Source organism: Cataglyphis hispanica, chromosome 10, assembly GCF_021464435.1.
Source record: "Cataglyphis hispanica isolate Lineage 1 chromosome 10, ULB_Chis1_1.0, whole genome shotgun sequence".
NCBI lineage: Eukaryota > Metazoa > Arthropoda > Insecta > Hymenoptera > Formicidae > Cataglyphis > Cataglyphis hispanica.
Genome location: NC_065963.1, coordinates 1,803,245 through 1,823,571, shown reverse-complemented (window position 1 = coordinate 1,823,571; position 20,327 = coordinate 1,803,245). Strand labels below are relative to the sequence as shown.

Here is a 20,327-nt window from a genome sequence, read left to right as displayed (position 1 = left end):
ATTCCTTCCCTGCCATATTTATTTAAATATTTCAATATACAACTAAAATTAATGATCCTTCGCATCAAAGAAATTTAGATTGTCGCATTCAATATGCGTTCTTATCGTACACTTTGATTAATAAATTTTTTTTAAACAACAAGATTGCCATAACGACTAAAACCTATTGGATATTACTCAGAATCATGACCTCAATAGCATATGTTAAGCTCAAGATTATTGGAGTCAAGAAACTATACCTAAACGAAAGATTTATCATTTCTAGAAAAAAGTATGGCATTTTATAAAATAGAAGAAATATATTGTGTAAAACATTTCGTAACGTTTACTTTATTTTCACGTATTAAGAAATGCGCGCTATAACTAGAGACGAGAACGTTGAAAACATATCAATTTATTATATGGAACTTGAATTGTAGACTATTTAAGAATAAAGAGAATATAGCACATTTGGCTTTATTTATTCCTTATTATTCTTACATATAATCGAGCATTATGAATGGAATGTATATGATAAAGTTAACGTCTTTTCCTCTTTCCGATTATCATTTTGGAACTTCCCATACCGTAGAATCGCTGCGCCTGCTGTGTTTAACATCACCATGAACATCCAGAACATCGCTCAGTTTGCTAAATCGTCTGGCCCAGCTTCCTCTACCGATGCTACCGGCTTCTCTCAAAACCGAAATCAAATCTTCCTCATCCTCCTTTCCCTTTATTTCTTTCTCATATTTTTCCTCCTGTGCGATCAATCGTTCGCGTTGCAACTGAGTCGCCAGAGAATGTGGTACGGCTGGTATAACATAGCTCATAATACCAGTAAGTGCAAAAACCTGTAAAATAAAATCTCTCGCATCGATTTGTCAATGAAAGAAACGTATCTATCACGTACTTACAACGTGCTCGAAAACAACAACGAAAGCCAAACGTGCCGCGAAGACGTGCCAATATTGCGGACTGAGACCGTAAGGTTCTTCAGGATCATTTGGACCATTTCTGTAACCTCTGTATTGGCATGTCTCTGGATGTTTGTTTTCCACATCACTCTTCATATCGTCGCGATAATGGGAAGTATTGAATTCTGATAGAGAACTATCGATATAACCCGTTAGATCTTCAGTGGGAGAGTAAACAAATGCGTACACACTTCGTGGAATAAAATCGGAAGTGTACGCGATAACAAAAGCCTAAAAAATATATTTATATATACGGGGTGTCTGTTAATAATTGATTTATCTGTAATGTGCAGATAGAGCGGGTTAAACCGAATAAAGGAAAGTCTTCTATCGTTTTGCGATTCTTATACTAATATGGGAAATTAATTAAAAAAAATTAGCATGATTATTATCGCGCGGTGAGAAAGGACTTAATATGGGCATTGATTTGTGGTTCCTAAGACCTGAGAATTCATTGTTATGTATCTCTCGTATGTAATTGTTATTATTTATAAAGCGCTTTTTCCAAAAACTTTGTTGCGCGTCTAATGATCGCATACTTTTGGGTTGTCTCTTCTTGCTACGCGCTTATACTTGCGCGAATTGGTTGATCTTTTTTATTTATCTTATTTATCTTATTTATCTTATATATCTTATATATCTTAATTAATTTCTTAATAATTATTATGAAAATTGCAAAATGGTAAAGGACCTTCCTACTCGTTTAATCCGCTTTATCTGAACATGGTGGAGCGATTATTATCAGATATCCTGTATTATTTAGTATATATTAATATATGTTTAATAAATTATTATGTGTATATTATATAAAAGATACATATGAAATTTTGTATGATCATATATAATAATATTCGAAATGTGGCGTGATATGATTTTATTTTTATATAATCATATTTGACCAAATCTGTTTTCATATACAATTAAATCTAGCTAAATATAATAATTGATCTCTTTAAATTTCAGACATTAATATACTATATAATCAGATCAAATCGTGTAAAATTTCAGATTTAGTTATATATATATGGCCAGATTATATTGCGCCAAATTTCAGATTTAATAATATCTCTAATAATTTGTTCAAAAAAAGTCCAGAGAACATCCATAGGATATTTTACAAACTTTGACAAACTTAACTTTTGAATTAAATTGAATAGTAAAGCTCCGAAATATTAACAAGAAAAAACTATAATAGAAGGCAGTAAGAAGCTAGCGCGGTATGTAGGGCGCAATATAAATTTATTAATTCCAGAAAGAATAAAAATTTAATAGCGATTATAATACCATGTAAGAAATAAACCCGCTATTCAAGTTTTTTTTTTGCGCTGAAGAGGGTCTCAAAAAAGACCGAACTGTTCGCAAATTTTTATTTTTTTCTGGAATTAATAAATTTATATTGCGCCTTACATACCGCGCTAGCTCCTTACTGCCCTCTATTACGGTTTCTTCTTGTTAATTTTTAAACATGCATATTGTTAGAAATATGATCTTATATATATAAGTCTATTTTTTTTGTGTTATAAAATGTAAGATAAAATTATTATCAAATTATAGTAATTAACTTAATATATTTCAATTATTTTATTATTAAAAAACATAAAAAATTGGAATATAATTATAAATTTTATTTAGCAAGAAACTGGAATCGAATCAACTCAAAATTAATAAATCAAAAGTTAAAGTTAATAAATTAAAAATTAATTTAATTTATTAATATATTTCAAGATTTATGAATTTGACATTGCGCACAGAATATTTTTAACTTTTTAAAATATAAAATTAAAATTAATTTATGAATGAAAGTGTAGCATTATTCTGTAGAATATAATTTAATTTAAAAATTGTTATTATTATTTTATATTAAACTTTAAAAATAATGACTGTATTATAAGAATTTAATAATAATGATAGTAATAAAAATTTATGAAAGTAAAAATTTAATTTTTATAGAAAACTTCTTTAATTTAATTTAAATTAATTATTAATTTTAAATTTTAAAAAGCTAAAATGTTTTACTCTATTTCAAATTTATAAATTGAATTTCGAAATGTATTAGATTTATTAACTTTTGACGTAGCTGATTTATTCAGTTCCTCCTTGAAATGATAACATATATAAATGAATAGAATAAAATTTTCTTTCTATAAATAGATGGAATTATAAATTTTGTTCAAAATAATAGCAAATAATCATAAATATAAATATAAATATAAATATAAATATAAATATAAATATAAATATAAATATAAATATAAATATAAATATAAATATAAATATAAATATAAATATAAATATAAATATAAATATAAATAAATAATAAAAAATAATTATAAATTTTGTTTAAAATAATAGTAGATAAAAATGAATGAATAGATATAAATGATAAATATAATTATAAATTTTATTCAAAATGATGAGTAAATATAAAAAATGGATGGAATAATATAATATAAATTTTGTTCAAAATGATGGCAAATAAATAAAAATAATTGATAAATATAAATGATGAACAATAATTATAAATTTTGTTCAAAACTATGTTCACACACACAAACTTCACACGAAGACAGATGATGATATGTATGTGTACTTTTCAATTTCGATAAAAACTTGACAAATGGCTCTTTTATATGGTATTCTAGGAATTTCTGTATGTACATTTGATACAACTGCCACGTAAGTAACACCCCTAAGAATGCCAAACCAGGCTCCAATATCTTCTACTCGCTCGGCCAATGGTCGTCGGGCCTCTTTTACCATTTTATACGCATCCAGTCTTATCTCGGCGATATTATTTAATAAAGCGAATAGTGGTGCCAACGGAAACGCCGCTACGAACAACGTTACAAATCCGTACTGCAAAACTATAAACAGATATCGTAGAAAGAAAAATAAAATATTCACAAAAAAATGTTTCTCTATAAAATATACATAATATATATATATATATATATATATATATATATATATATATATAGAGAGAGAGAGAGAGAGTGTTTCAAAACATTTAATATTCTTTTAAAAGAAAATTTTTCAATCTTTTTCTCAAAAGTCAACTCAAAGTTTTCCTTAGTAAAAAAGGAATTATTTTTTTGCGAAAGTTTTAAATTTTGTCCATCACTATCTTTGTAATTAAGCTTTTGAAATAAAGATTATACTTGATTCTTTTAATTAAAAATTCTACTTGAAATTAATTGAAGAATGTAGTTTTATAATATATATAACTTTTTGATTCCATTAAATTTAATTTGAAAAAGTGTTTTTTTTCGATCATTTATCTTCGAAATTATTGACGACTTTTGAAAAAATTATCTTCAAATAGAAAAAAATCTGTATCAAAGACTTTGCTATTGAAAGGACATCTGACATAATTTTAGGATCTCTTGTGTGCGTGCAAAAATAATTATACTCACTCATTTCTAAATATTCATCAAACAAAGCTAGTCTTCCTGGATCTTGAAGCTGATAATTTTTCTCCCAACTCGTATACCTTCTGTCATGATTCTTCGTCGCCGCCACTTGTGTTCTCTTGCGCCACCAGTTCCACAATTTCGGCGATAAAATCTCGACAAAGTTATTGAAGCATTGCTTACCGATCATTATAATCGCAAGTTGAATACAGACCTCTGAGAGGCAACCAGCAGGATCGCATACGTCTGTCTTGATGCGATAAAATTCTGAGGATCTTGCGTCTGCATCGCCAGGATGAACAAAAAATCTTCCCTAAAAATTAAGATCAATGGATATGAATTTTAAGATATTTTCAGTACATGTATCTATTATTGTATTTTTATATATTTTACTTTGAAAAAAGCGATATAAATTAAGGAGGAATAAAAATTGACGAATTCGAATAGAAAGATTTTGAACGTATAGCTAGCTTCGTATTCCGTCTGCGTTCTCGGATTCTCTAGATTGACCATCCACCCTGCCAATCGATGATATATCCGTGTGAGTATCATTATTATCACCAGATTAATGAGGGCGGCGGTCATGGAGGTGAATATCTTTGCATGTCTCTGTAAGAAAGAACCACCGCCACCGTAAAAGACGGCGACCAGCGAGATGCGGTATACGATTGTCCCCAAGACCGCCCCGAGAACTACGCATATCTATACGTAAATATAAAAGGAAAGGGGAATAGTATAAAATTATGCAATAATACTGCATATCGTGAAAAACGCGCGTGCAATATAATTACCATGAAAAATACCATCGAGCCTGTGGCCAAACATCGTATGGCTTTAGACCACGCGGGTAAATATGGTTCCCTCTCCTTTGTCACGGGATTAATACGGAAGGTTTTAACGGACGTTTCAAATTCGGGCCTGGGTTCTTCATCGTAATCGGCATTCTGGAGATCCCATTCCCAAACAATCACGGCTTGTCGTCGTTTCCAAAGTTCGAGAAACGTAGTAGCTGCGTTATATCAGAATATTGAAGAAATATATATATATATATATATATATATATATATATATACATATATATACATATATATACATATATTAAAACACTAATGTTAAAATACACAGACATATTGAATGCGTACATACGTATACACACACACACACACACACACACACACACACACACACACACACACACACACACATTACACACACACACACACACACACACACACACACACACACACACACACACACACACACACACACACACACACACACACACACATACACACACACACACACACACACACACACACACACACACACACACACACACACACACACACACACACAGAGTGTCTTAAACCACCCGTACACCTCTTTTTTCAAAAACTAAGCATTTTAGAGAAAAACATTTTGAACAAAAATTGTATGGTTTTGAGGGGAACATAAGATGGTGTCATTAGTTTGATCTTGGATGGCAGCGTTAAGGTCAAGTCAAGGACACCTTTAATTTCTTAAATGGATTCCCTTATTTTTTATTACATATTCTTATAGCTTATGTCGAGAGCTTTTCAAAACACTTTAATAAAATATTTTTTCATTAAAAATTTTTTATTATTTTGTATCTTAATCTGACATATTTTAGTATAAAATATAAAATATCTCGAAAATTATTTAGTTTTTGATAATTATATTGTAATACTTTTATGTACAGAATAATAAGATGAATCAAATGGTGTAAAAAAAATAAATAATTGTTATAAAAAAATATATTGCAATTATTTGCAATATATTTTTTTATAACAATTATTTATTTTTTGTTTTAATTATTTATGTTTTAATATACGTATATATATATATATATATATATATATATATATATATATATACATTAAAACACTAATGTTAAAATACACAGACATACTGAATGCTGAAATGGAGAAGAAAATGTTTTTCCTTTCTTCGAATCTTACCCCAGAAAGACATAAAAATGGCGAAGAAGACAGTCGCGGGATTATCGAACAGATAAGTTAATTTCGAAAATATACAGGAATCGCCGAGTTTTTGATAGCTACACACTTTATCGCAAAGAGGACATAGAGTGATATTTCCTAAAAGATTGCAATTGCATAAAATTACAAATATTAATTAAGACGTTAAAATTGTAATGGAGTATCAGTTCTTTTTTAATCATGCAAGATTCAAGGTAAATGTAATACGCAAAGAAATTTACCAGCTATATTAAAGTCACAGATCTCCTTGCTGGGTACGTTGTCCTTGCCTTCCATGCTTCCAAGGCCGTAAAAAAAGCACAAAAGTCCCACCACTGCCGGCGCATATAAGCATTTCGTATAAAATCCTAGCCATGCGAAATAAAGAGCAACTTTTTCACCGAAATATCGTCTTATTAACCATAACGGTTGTTTCTTATACCTGAGAGCATATAAAAAAGCACAATTACCCTCTGCTATGTCAAGTACTTTAAATATCTGTATTACCATTGCGAAGGTCTTGCCCATATCAAATACAACAAATATCTATCGAGAATTTCTCCATTGCTCATAGGTTTATTGTAAGGACCCTCATGCAGTGAGAAACAATCGAGATACGTTCCATCCGCTAAAAGTCTACGAATACCAGATTTCTCATGGTTCTCGTCATATCTTGTTCGTAACAATATTTGCATCACAATCAATGATCTTTGAGCAGGTGTATAAGCATTATCTCTCTCTTTTACGATAAACCTTTAAAATTATATTAAATTCAATAGTAAAATTTAATAACATTCAATTTTGCAAGGTTTTTACACAGTGTCCCAAAATTATCAGATATTATTTGAATAAAGGATTTTCTTTGACTAAGAAAATTTTTCCTTAACGAGAATGTCAGAACAGGTCATCATTTCATATAAGCTTTCAATTTTTGCCCTCATATATTTGTAACTAATTGTTTTAACAATTATATATATATATATATATATATATATATATATATATATTCATATATATAATTTTATTATAAATTAACTAAAGAAGAAAAATTGTCCAAATTGGCCAAAGAATTTGTTATTAAAAGAATATCTGGTGGTTTTGGAACATCTTATATATATGTGTTTCTTACTTCTCTTCAAGATCGCCAGAATCTATATAGTCGTAAAAATACGGTTCCTCAGGATATTTTGTCGTGTCCCAAGTATGTATTTTACGTATCCATTGGACCCATCGTCTCCATCTCTCCAAGAACTTCGACGTTTCTTTGGCACCGTCTGTATCCTGCTTTCAATTCGGGTATTACATTTATAACACGGAATACAGTACAAGTAGTGGCTAGCTTAAAAGAAACATACCCAAGTTTTCATAGGGATAGTCTTGAATCTCTTTGTGGGTAGTTTCAGACCCATTACTTCCGCATATTGCACCTTTATTTTCCAAGGTATATGTAATTTTAGAAAATATGTTTTTCCATCAAATGAATTCTCCTTTGGCTCCAGCTCCAGTTGCAGACCCTCTTTCAAAAGATTCTGTTGAAAGACTCGCCTCTGTTCTCTCCGACGAGCTTCTATTTCAGTCATGACTCCTTCGTTTTCTTCCTGGTAAACCAATACCATATCGATTCTTCGATGACCATCGCTAAAAGTTATCATATTGAGTCATAATTAGAGGTGAATAATATCAAGAGATATTAAACAGAAAGTCTTAAAAGCCATTATTTTGTTTTTAAGTTCAAGCTTAAAATTTAAGGACATTCCTCTTCAGGGACGAATTTATGGAAGTCGGAAAAAAATTATTTTATCATTTTTTTAATTATATTTTTCCAAAATATATTTATAATTATTATATTGCAAAATATGTTTATAACAACACAAAAAATGAAGAATATTTGAAAAAAAGAAGATACATATATATATATATATATATAAAAATTTTAGTATATAAAATGTTTTACATATAGTTATAATTTTAAAGCATAATGGCCATATATATATATATATATATATATATATATATATATATATAATATATGCATATTAGAAAACTTGCTCCTAATGACCTTGACAAAAAATAAGATTATGATTCTGAATAACATCCAAAAAGTTTCCGTTGCACATTGTTTATTAAAAAGTTATAAACAATTAAATTGTACAATAAAAACAAGTATTAAATGTAATAATCTAATATAAAACTTCTTCTCCTTCTCTGATTTGAAGAAGGAGAAGAAGTTTTATATTAGTTATATATTTAAATATTTAAATAAATGCATGAGCGGGAAAAGAGCGTAGTCTTTGCCCTCTATATTCCCATTCATTCAAAACATTAGTCAAACCCAAATTTTTATTCAAAAAATAAAAATTGGTTTGGGTTAGATTAAAATTGTTTGGGATGGGGGAGCAAGGGCAGAGACGGAACTCTCTCCTCGCTCACGCATTTACTTAAATACTTAAATACAATTAATATAAAATTCGCTCGGAAATATTCAGGGGTATACTTCTGAATGATCTCTGCTCCTGATCCACCTCAAATTTTACAAATTGTTTTTGATGTGAGGAATAAAGTGTGCATGTGTCCCAACTTCGAAAAATGAAAAAAAAATTATGGCAGCATTTATCGATTAAAATCGATTCTATTTGATATATACAACATATATAATATATAATATATATAATATATGTGATAGACTCTAATGTAAGAAATCCGAAATACCGGGCGATGGGGATAGACATTGCTTTGCGCAGAAAGTTGCAAATTCATTTTCTGCGCAAAGCAAGGTCTACTATCTATAGCAGGTTTAAATACAAAACTAGGTCTACAATCATATCGTTTCACATGGATTTGCGACTTTTCGCGCAATGGAAGGTTGAAGCCAAACCTATGTGTTTAGTTTTCTGGTAGATGAGCCCCTTCGCAAGCAGGGGTGGAACATACTATCTCCACACATATACTTTTTAATGCGAAGTGAGGTTCCACAATCGGTTTACAACTTCCCACTCGAGGTTTTACATGGGTGTTTTTTTACAAGATTTAACTCAAGTGTTTGTATTAATAAGTGTCTTATATAAATTTTTTTTTCATTTCCCAAAGTTGGGATTACGCGCAATTTATTTCTCACATTAAATAGAATTTATGTGTAAAATTACAGGTCATTTGGAAGTATATCCAAATTTAGATTATCGCATTTAATACTTATTCTTATCATACAATTTAATTATTAATAATTTTTTAATAAATAACAAGCGATGATTGAAATCTTTTGGATGTTACTCAGAATCATAATTTTGACATATGTTATCATCCCTTAATATATGTACATTTATTAATTATTTTTTTAAAAATGTATATATATGTGTCAATATTCTTGAAGAAGTTAAAGTAAACATTTATAGTTACAAGTATTTATTAAAGACTGTTTTTTATTATACATATTATATAACAATTTTGATTTTTAAGCAAATTGCTTAAAAATAAAACTGACCAAAAATCAAGATTTGAGAAATTAGTTTTTAAAACCGACATATTCAATGAAAACTAGAAACATAGAGAAAATATAGAAAAGTACAGTGCAATAAATTCTTGAATTATCCAAATTTTTGTTGTATTTGTATAATAAAATCATATATTTCTTTATTGATAAAAACAAAATTATTTTTACGGATATTTTTTTTTATTTTTCAAAATTAAGATTTTTAATGCAAGATATTTTCATGCGCGTGCATCCAAGGCACATTTATAAAAAAAAATAAATAAATACGGTCTATCAATAATAGTATTTAGAAATCTCTCCAAACATTTAAAATAACAATATCACAAAAAATTTATTTATCGCTATTTATAGATTATAAAATTTATCAGAAAAAAGACAGAAGAAACTTTTGGTAGAACCATAGATTTCTGATAAGTGAACTAATTCATTAATTAAGTAATATAACTAATTAAGTAATGTAATTAATATAAACTAATTAAGTAAAATATGTACAAGTTTATATAAACTTTGATATCAATATTTAATTGTTGAAAAATATAAAAATAACGGTTTAAAAACAGAAATAGAAACTAGGCTTTTCTTTAAGAAATTGTTTTAAAAAAAAGACGATTTAATGTAATAATAATTTTTTTGTATGTGCATATATTTTTGCGTTAAGGATATCTAAAAATAAAAGAAACTTAGAAATAAAGGACTTTCTCTACACTCATGTCATTCGCTTATATGTTCACGCAACGATAGAAAAATAATAAGGCAATCATTAACGTTCTGTAGAATCGTATTAAGCTTGTCATAATAGAAAAAAATAATAGGAAAGAGGTGCCTATGTATATCTATTTATATATACATCTATACACTCAAGCGCTTCAAGAAAATCTAAAATAACTCGTGACATATGTGGCCGCAACTACTCACCGAAAATAAAGTGTCTCGGAATCGATTCCCGTTTCCGTTTCCTTCGCCGGTAATGAATTCCCGGTGGTCTCGGCGAAATCCAGTGAGACTGGCGTATCTGGCAACGAGGGGTTGACTTCCGGGGAAGCGGGTGCCGTGAGTTTAGGACCTTGACCAATTTAAACAAAATTACAATAATCCTGTACACGGTTCTTTTCAAGATGATTTAATTATTACAGCTTTTTTTATTACGTTAATAATATGTCGTATATTTAGGAAACTACTACAACGATATTCATATATTCTCTCAATCGTCTATTTCATATGTTTTTTATCTTTAACACAGATATTTTAGGATTCTTTCTATTTTTGGTTTTTTATTTCAATTTCTAATTTCTCTACTTTTATTATAATTATTAATAATTTTAGTATATGCTAAATTGTTGCTCCTCAATAAACTATTAATTGAAAACTTAACACAATTTAATATACATTCCTTTTTTTATATAATATATGTATATACACATATGTATACATATATGTTTTATATATATATATATGTATATATATATATATATATATATATATATATATGTATATATGTATATATATATATTGTATGGCTCATCGAAAACAGATGTATTTTTTTTTTGGGAGTAAAATTTTTAAGGCAATCAATTCCTCTTTTGGAGTTGGAGTTAGGTGAACGGAAATAGCCAATTAACATAGCCTTGCAAATAAAGTTGACCTGTCTGAACATCTTTTGAACAAATGAAGTCAAATGCCAAAACACACTTATTTAATTTTTGATGAGCAACCTTATATGTATAAATATAATGCATATATGTATAATAAAAGCTTCGATAATAATATTTTTTTCTAAGAAAATATTGTATTAAAGTGTGAAATCAACAAATTTGGAAAAATATAAGTTTGTTCTTGTAACTCTGCAACTCTTTCTCTCTCTCTCTCTGTATATGAATAAAAATGCCAATTTTATTTATATCTTATACATGATCGATATTTATAAATATCGAGTGCGGATGATTAGAACCTGTTGCATCGATGGTAAATTTTCTCTATAAAAGTATCATTTTTTATCTGTGTTATCTAAAAAAAAAATGCAAATCAAAATATTTGTAAAGGACAAATAATATATAGGGTGTTTCTAAATAAATGCAAACAATTTTAGGAAATTTTTGGAATTCTTTGTTGAAAATTAAGAGAAGTCTTTCATATAAATATATATTCCTTCCTAAGAAGTCATATTCCTGCAAAGGGAAAGATCAAAATTAGGATTTTATTATAATTTTGTATTGTTTTTATTCCATTTTTGCCAACATTTACATAATTTTGTTTTTTTATTCTAAAATTCAACTCCTTGCAACTCGAAATCTATACTATTTAGCACGGTGCTGTGCAGAATAGTGTATTTTACATTTTTTTCTTGAAAATTATTGATTTTACCAAAAAAATAAAAAAAATAAAATAATTTCTAAAGGAAACCAGTTTTCTAACGCATATTTTTAGATGATCACATTTTAATCCAATAAAAAATTCTAATAAAAAGTTAAATAAGGGTTATTAGTTTTAACCTCTTATAATGATATGGAAAGATTTAAAAAATATTAATAAGTATCCTTTGTATCAGTGAAAAATGTTTATCAAATTTTATTTTTCTAATTTATTTAAAATTTGAAAAAAAAAAAAAATTTAATTTAAAAGAAATTTAATTTGTATCCCCCCCCTCTTTTTAAAAAAGTGTAACTTTTCAGGGAGGAATATAAGAGTATGTTTATATGAAAAACCTTCCTTAATTTTTGATAAAGAATCATCTAAAATATTTTGTACTTATTTAGAAACTTATTTATTCTGTACATCGTAAAAATCTTTTTTTTTAAAACTTGTGCTTTTTATTTTAAAATTGTTAAATATTTGTAAGTATGAAGTGTATTTTTGCAAGAAAGTGCAAAAAAATTAAAGGAATTGAATTTATATAGAATGCTCTCTTATAATACCGCGAGCTAAGTCTCAAACGTTGCATTATTAATATCCGATATTCGTGACACGCTGACATTCGTACGCATATTGATCGTGGTTTACTGACATAGCTTTATTGCTATTATAGACATTAGTTGCGCGTTTCCACGAGTTTCCTCGAGTTTTTTTATTCTTTTTATACACACGTAGATCGTATCGCGCTATGTCCAGTAAATTCCGTTATTAAAGCGCGAGTCAAATGAAAATCTAAAATTAGTGGGAGCTAAAATTAGTTTGCATTATCGTGTATCAAAGCGTGAAATTTTTAAAGAGACGCGAGGACCACCAAAATATGTTGGTAACCAATATGCTATACTAAGTGTATATTCTCTTTGATCTTACATAAGGGACCTTGAAATAAGATTCCAGATCTGCACTTATGAGCATTTCAGTTTGTGATCAAATTCAATTCTCACCGAAAGCATCCTGCGCGATCAGAGTCGTTCCGGACGGATGGATCACGCTGGTTCTTGACAATTTTCTCTTAACACTTGCTGGCGTTTCTCCGTTTTTGTCGAGCTCATAAACAATCTCCCTATTCGAATAGACAGAGCAGTTATATTCCGGCGATTTTGACTCGTTTTTTGTCGATGTCGACTTTGCTGAAGACGTGCGAGAAGTAGTGTTTCCCGAACCGCTTGATTTTTCGTCGTTGAATTGATGCTCGACTGGACTATTATCGTCGGGATGAAAAAAGGTGCCCCAGCTACTGGGCCTTCGACTGTGGTTGTGCTGAAATTATTTAGACACAACTTTTAATGGTGATTACATTATTCTCATTGGTAATCAAAAAGTCATCGCAATACGTCATTGCCTAAGTTTGAATCAATGATATTGCTAGTAAAAGACAGAAATGAGTTCGCGATGAACAAAATGGTTGAACGATGGATATCTTAATCATCTTCAAAGATCAAAAATCAATATATGTTTTCGTTAACGTTAGTAGTATTACATGGCGAAGAGTACAATATTACATTAAATATTGTAGTTTATACTCAATAATATATATATATATATATATATATATATATATATTATTGAGATATATATATTGAGATATATATATATATATATATATATATATATATATATATATATATATATATATATATATATATATATATATATTGAGATATATATATTGAGATATATATATATATATATATATATATATATATATATATATATATATATATATATATATATATATATGTAAATTTATGATATATAATAGCATCTTTTTTTTCATAACTCTCTTGTTAGATGAGAAATATCACAATATAAGCTCTACTTAAATATATTATTAGATATATGTTTCTTAAATGTTTTGCATTATTCTTCATTCTTTTTGCTCGCGTTTTATACTTTTAATATATTTTACACATACACGCATATACACATATACATATATTATACATACATTTATGTGTTTGGACGTGTATATACAGGATATTTATTGTATCGCATTATTTTAAAGACATTTACAATAATCTGACAAAAAGAAAATATTGGTATCACGCAAGCTACAATTTACAATAAGTAATTACAATACAATTTTTTTTATAAAGAATGAGATTTGACTATGAGAGTTTTAAGATAAAATGATATTTCTTTTTTATAATATTGCATGTGCATGCATGTGCGCGTGTTTGTAAAATATATATATGTGTATGTATGAAACATTAAACAATAACTCACATATATACATGTATGTGTATGAATGAAACATTAAACGATAACTCACTATGAGAAATATTCTCACATGCGCGGGATGCAAAACCGATTTTTGGTACGGTGTTAAGTATACCTGGCTGTCATCGTCTACTTGCAGCTTGCTATCATCCATGTTGATCTCTTCAAACTCCTTTCAAGAGATGCAAAGGCAGATCGGAAGACTTTCAGCGGACAGTGTTCGAAATGTTGCCATATCGGATAACATTTATTTTTCCCTTATCGAGAATAACAACTTCAAACAATTACTCCATTAATTTGCACGTGACACAATTGAGAAGAATACTTTGTTTCTTAAGTGGGTCATCCCGAGATTTGATACTTTTGCAAGGTTAATCAAGATAACCGACCAGCCGCCGCCAAAACACACTTTAGATGAGCTTCCACGATTGCGTCTGATGGTTGATCGCAAGAAAACGAACATCGATCAGTGTCGATAGCTCAGGATAGTTGCGATGATGGCCTCGCGTCGGTTGGATAATCGTTTAATTATGAATGGGTCACGATTCAACCTCGCTCGAAGAAATACGATTGGTGGTCAGGGCCAATGTATTCCCGGGATAAGAAAAGGCTTTACCAGCCACTGGGCTTTTGATTATGGTTTACGGAGGTACGAGAGAAGAACCGAAGATTTTGAAGGAGCCTTGCCAATTTAATCGCCATGAGTATATTTTCACGTACCGGAACATAGTGTTGTATTTCTAATGCCTTTTAATTTCGCATGTGTCAAATCTCACTGATCACTCAGATTCACGTTTAAATTGATTTCTTACACACTATCCGTGATTGATTTGTACTTTTGCTGGCATTTCTTTAGTTTGGATTTATTTAATATTTTTAAGTAATATATCCAGGCATTTGTTAAAATTAAAGAAAAAAACATTTGCCGTCTTTTCTTTAAACTGTTCACAGAAATATCCAAAAGTAAAGCGATCAAGTTGTATGCCGAAGTAGCTTATGGTCTTTATTATGTCGGATTGTTAAAAAACACGTTCGTATAAACGAATTATCCTCGATCGAACTGATACAGTTCTTTCGCGACGGAAGTGTGACATATACTGACCAATGGATAGCGGAGTAATACTTACATATCACGCACATGTATCGTCCCATCAGTGTCCCTTATTTATGTGCTTATACACATTTGCGAAGCTGCACACGCGCTGCGCGCGCGCGCGCGTGTGTGTGTGTACATTACTTTTGCTAGGGGTGAAAATTTCGTCTCCCCTTTGCGCGGGATTGGAAGCACCCGAGTGGCGGAATGTCGAGGCTTTCGAAATTGCTATGGTTACCCAACGGACACAACATGTGTTACATATGTACGTCATGTTAAACGCATTACCGGCATTACTTCTTTTGAGCTTGAACTTGAAGAATATCGGCGGATATAAACGCGCATGATCTACGTAAGGTTTTTCGTCACGCATTGATAAACCATTGACAAGCCAAGCTAAAGCTGAAAATACACTTATTACATGGGATTATCTTTTCATTGGAATAAGCAGAGCATTTTGATCAAACAATTGTAGTATTAGTTTCTGCATTGAATTTACTTGAATAAACTTATATGTTACTTCTCCATTATGATCATATATTAATTTTTGCTGATACTGATTAACAGAATATATATCCAAAAGTAGAGGGAGGATCTTATTAAATCACTTATTTACATATATAAAGAATTTTACTGAGATATATTCTATGAGCAAATGCAATTATCTTTGAGAATACATTGAGAGAGTTTTAGACATATAAAGTATGGCAATGACAATTATTACAAATATATCATAAACATACATTTTATATTTAATCGTTATTATGATTTGATATATTATAATTTCGTAGGATATATAAACCATCTGTTAATATAATAAATTATAAAAAAATAGAAAGAAGTATATTTTAAATTGTACTTTATTACATATCTATCTATAACATCAATCTAAGAAGAAGATGATAATATATATATAAACGTCGATTACATTGAGAATAAATTAATAATAAAAGATGATTAGAAATATTAAGTTTTAAGATGCTTAAAACATTTGATTCGATGCTATTTATATGCTTATCAAATTTATTTATTGTTAAAATTTATTTATTGTTAAAATTTATTTATTTATTGTTAAGTGCTCATTTATTGATTTCTTTGTTAATAATAATTTGTTGGATTTCAATTTATTTTTTCTTAAGTTATTCATATTTATAGTTGTGTCAAGGATATCATTGTCACAATTGAAATCAGTCTTGAAAAATGATACAATTCAATAAATGGATTTTGATAACCAATCTGATAATCATGATATTATATCTATATTCAACTAAGAAATTCAGATAAAATTTATTTTAATACCAAATTGAATTATAGTTTTTATAATTTAGTAATATATTTTAGAAAAAGCGAGAATAATGTACGTATAAGAGAAAGTTGAAGGAAAGGCGATTTTGCTGGAAATGCAAGTAAGATTCAAAGAAATATAGTGAACAACATATATGTGTTTATTTTCTCTGCAACATGTTATACAAAGAATAGTAAATAAAATTAGAAAAAATAATTAGACTTTTTTTTGTCTTATAAGTGGATTTTACTAAAGTTGATAAGAAAAAATAATATTGTATAAAGAACAATAAAAGCATAACAACAAAATTGGTAGAATTGATTGATCAAAAAAACTTATATAAAGAAATATATGAATAAACAATAGGATAATAGGAAAGTTTTAAATGAATCAATAAGAAAGAGCGACAAAATTGTTCATACTAGTTGCAGTTTTATTCTTAAAATAAAATATATTTTTTCATATTATATCTTAAATGTACCTGGTGCCATAAAATTATGTTCTATTCATTAAACTTACTTTGTTAATAATTTTTTAATAAACAACGAGCAAGGAGTAAAATCTTTTGAAAGTTACTCAGAACCATGTTTTTGATAATATATATTTATAATGAACGACCAATCATGTCCAGACATGCTTTATTAGATTTGGTAATAATGAAGATAAGGGAAGAGGCTTTCGATGACTTTGACCTTGACATATGTTGTCAAGGTCATGATAAAGCATTCAAAAAATTTTAGCCGTCAGTCATTGTTCATTAAAAAGTTATTAATAAATAAAGTTGACAATATAAATGTGTTTAACTTTATACTTTATGTGTTTAATTTTATATTTTGCATTTAACCAGGCAAATTTTATTTATATGATAATTATGCCGATAGAGGAAAGCAATCTCGATGACCTTGATATATGTTGTCAAGATCATGATTCTGAACAACATTCCAAAGGTTTTAGCCGTCGCTCATTCTTTATTAAAAAGTTTTTAACAAAAAAATTTGAGAAATGTATCGGTTTATGTCAATGTTAAAGAACATAATTCCTATATACATAAATATTGTATATGTGTGAACAAAAAAAAAAGCTCTATCTCATATCGCCCTGTGCTTCGGACGCAAAACGAGGTTTATAATTATACATGATTTTACATGAATTTGCAACTTTCTGCGCAGAGCGAGGTCCATCCCCTATGCTTTGGATGTGAAATAAGGTTTATAATTATATGATTTTATATGAATTTACAACTTTCTGCGCTAAGCGAGGTTCTCTTTGTGCTTACAGGGCAAAATGAAATAATAGAAATATAAACATGGTTAGATATGTGTATTACATTTATATATACATATAACAATAATAAAAGCTTAAGCTGTAGAAATATTTCTTGTGTTTAATAGTTGAAGGATTCTTAATATATGAATATGCAATTTTACGGGATTCTTTATTGAACTTACAATTACGATGGGCGATATAGGGTGGACCTTGCTCCGCGCAAAAAGTTGCAAACCCATATAAAAACACATAGTTCATCGATGCTTTCTATCCAATAATGAGTTCTATGTATCCATTAAATCAATCAACTATTCTCTGCTTTATAAACAAAAAAACTATTTAATAAATCAACGATTCACTGCTAATGACTTTCCTTCGTTCATACATGTACTATTTCCACATATGTATTAGTTGTTTATGCCTTTCAATACTCAGAATAACTGCTTCATTTCTCAAACTTTTTTGTTAATAATTTTTTAATGAACAACAACCAACGGCTAAAATCTTTTGAATGTTGTTCAGAGTCATACCTTGACTATATATGTCAAGGTCAAAGTCATGGAAGATGTCTCCCTTCATCTTCATTTTTACCTTAAATTAAGAATTCTGGAAGATTTCATGCACGCACTTTATCAAATTTGACGTAAATTTCCAAAAACAAATATCTAAAGATATATCAGAACGTTTACAAGAAGTTATTCGAAAAGATGACAGCACTACATTTTAACGTCTTGTTAAATATTTAAACACGCACACACATACACACACGCACATACACACACACAATCAACCAATTACTTCCTTTAATAGTTTGTAATTATCCCGTGAGGATATTCAAAGATGAATATCTGCCAAAAATTTAAGTAAATGTCTTCTTATAATGCACAATCAAGTTTTTGAAACATATTTACTAAGACATTTCGGATCGATAAGCGCGTGATGTGAATAAGAATCCCCGAAGCCTGTGTATATTAAGGCTATGTTCCAAAATGTACTCTCCGAGAAAAATTTTACTCAATGACCGTTCCAAAATTTTTTTTGAGCGTTTCTAATTGGTTCAGGCCATCAAATAAAACTTTTCTTAAAGAAGAAATTTTACACCGTTTTGGAACCTAGTCTAAGTCGGATCATAAAGAGACTCAGTGCAAAACAGTAATGAATAAAATCAGGCAGTGAATATATCCAATTTAAAATATGATATAATATGAGTTGCTGATAGAATTTTTTTTCTTCTATGTATGTTCCCATTTTGAAAATAAAAGATTTCAAAAATTTTGATATCAGAGAAGTTCATCTTGATACAGATTTAAAAACAATAAATAAAAACGATGCAAAGTTCACACATTTGTTTCAAAAAATATTATTTTACTGCTTATTTTATTAATTAATCTTTATTGCTTTTTTTTTTGTAAAAAGTAATAATTTAAAAAAACTGTGCCAATTGAATTAAAACTATGCATATTATAAAACTTGAATTTTGTATTATTATTTTTCAATATTAAAGATATTTTATTAAATAAAGTGTGTATTGTATGATTCGCATTTGACTCAAATATTTTTGTACATATTTTAATATAATTATACAGAACCAATTAAGTATATGAAGAAGAATTTCTGCAGGCATAATATAAGTAGCAATAAATATAATACAATTAAAGTAATTAAAAATAAAATGCAAATTGTGCAAATTAGAAACATCCTCATCATTTTATTTTACTCACAAAGCTTAAGCTCCTTAAAGTAATATAAGTGGATTGTCCAATTTGGCTTCTTCATAGAAAAAGATATTTCAAGTTTTATGAAAGTTACAGCATGTATAGATATTTTCCAAAAAATTCAAAATTTTATAAAAAAATGAATGTTTTTCAGCAATTCTCACTAAATTTAATACTAACTATATTTTAATAATGCTCTATTGATGTAAAAAAATGTATCCCAATATCTAAAAATTTATAAAAGTTAGAGAGTGTACAAACATTTCTCAAAAAATTCAATTTTATAAAAAATGAATTCTTTCACTGATTCTCACCAAATTTGATACCAATCAATCTTTAATGATATCTTATTCATTCAAAATTTAGCCTGATATGTAAAAAATTACGGAAGTTAGAGTTTTTTACAATGTATATTCGGCATATACAGACATATATACATATATACATATATACATATATACATATACATATACATACACACATACATACACG

The 20,327-nt window shown here is 28.5% G+C and overlaps 1 protein-coding gene across 4 annotated transcripts; it reads right to left on the bottom strand.

Moving 5' to 3' along the window:
- Positions 1 to 423: 423 nt before the first annotated feature.
- LOC126852234 (anoctamin-4) lies at positions 424 to 15,743 on the bottom strand. Of its 4 annotated transcripts, none has more exons than XM_050596809.1 (15): positions 15,604 to 15,743; positions 14,529 to 14,750; positions 13,201 to 13,516; positions 10,766 to 10,913; positions 7,719 to 8,001; positions 7,493 to 7,644; positions 6,871 to 7,116; positions 6,606 to 6,805; positions 6,346 to 6,483; positions 5,158 to 5,375; positions 4,760 to 5,068; positions 4,370 to 4,679; positions 3,615 to 3,820; positions 897 to 1,187; positions 424 to 833 (listed from the first exon to the last, which is right to left on the bottom strand). In XM_050596809.1, exons 2-15 carry the CDS (start codon positions 14,628 to 14,630, stop codon positions 546 to 548), a joined length of 3,207 nt encoding a protein of 1,068 aa, XP_050452766.1. In that variant the 5' UTR covers positions 14,631 to 14,750; positions 15,604 to 15,743; the 3' UTR covers positions 424 to 545. The 4 variants fall into 4 exon arrangements, with proteins under 4 accessions (XP_050452766.1, XP_050452767.1, XP_050452768.1 ...); XM_050596810.1 differs by having other exon boundaries at positions 14,529 to 14,733; positions 15,604 to 15,724; XM_050596811.1 differs by lacking the exon at positions 15,604 to 15,743 and having other exon boundaries at positions 14,592 to 15,512.
- Positions 15,744 to 20,327: the final 4,584 nt, after the last annotated feature.

Coding starts and splice junctions, on each gene's coding strand:
- LOC126852234 (XM_050596809.1), bottom strand. CDS start 14,630: ATGGATGATAGCAAGCTGCAAGTAGACGATGACAGCCAGGTATACTTA. Junction 6,806..6,870: donor TGGGCAAGACCTTCGCAATG/GTAATACAGATA, acceptor ATATGCTCTCAG/GTATAAGAAACAACCGTTAT. Junction 6,484..6,605: donor CTGTGACTTTAATATAGCTG/GTAAATTTCTTT, acceptor GCAATCTTTTAG/GAAATATCACTCTATGTCCT.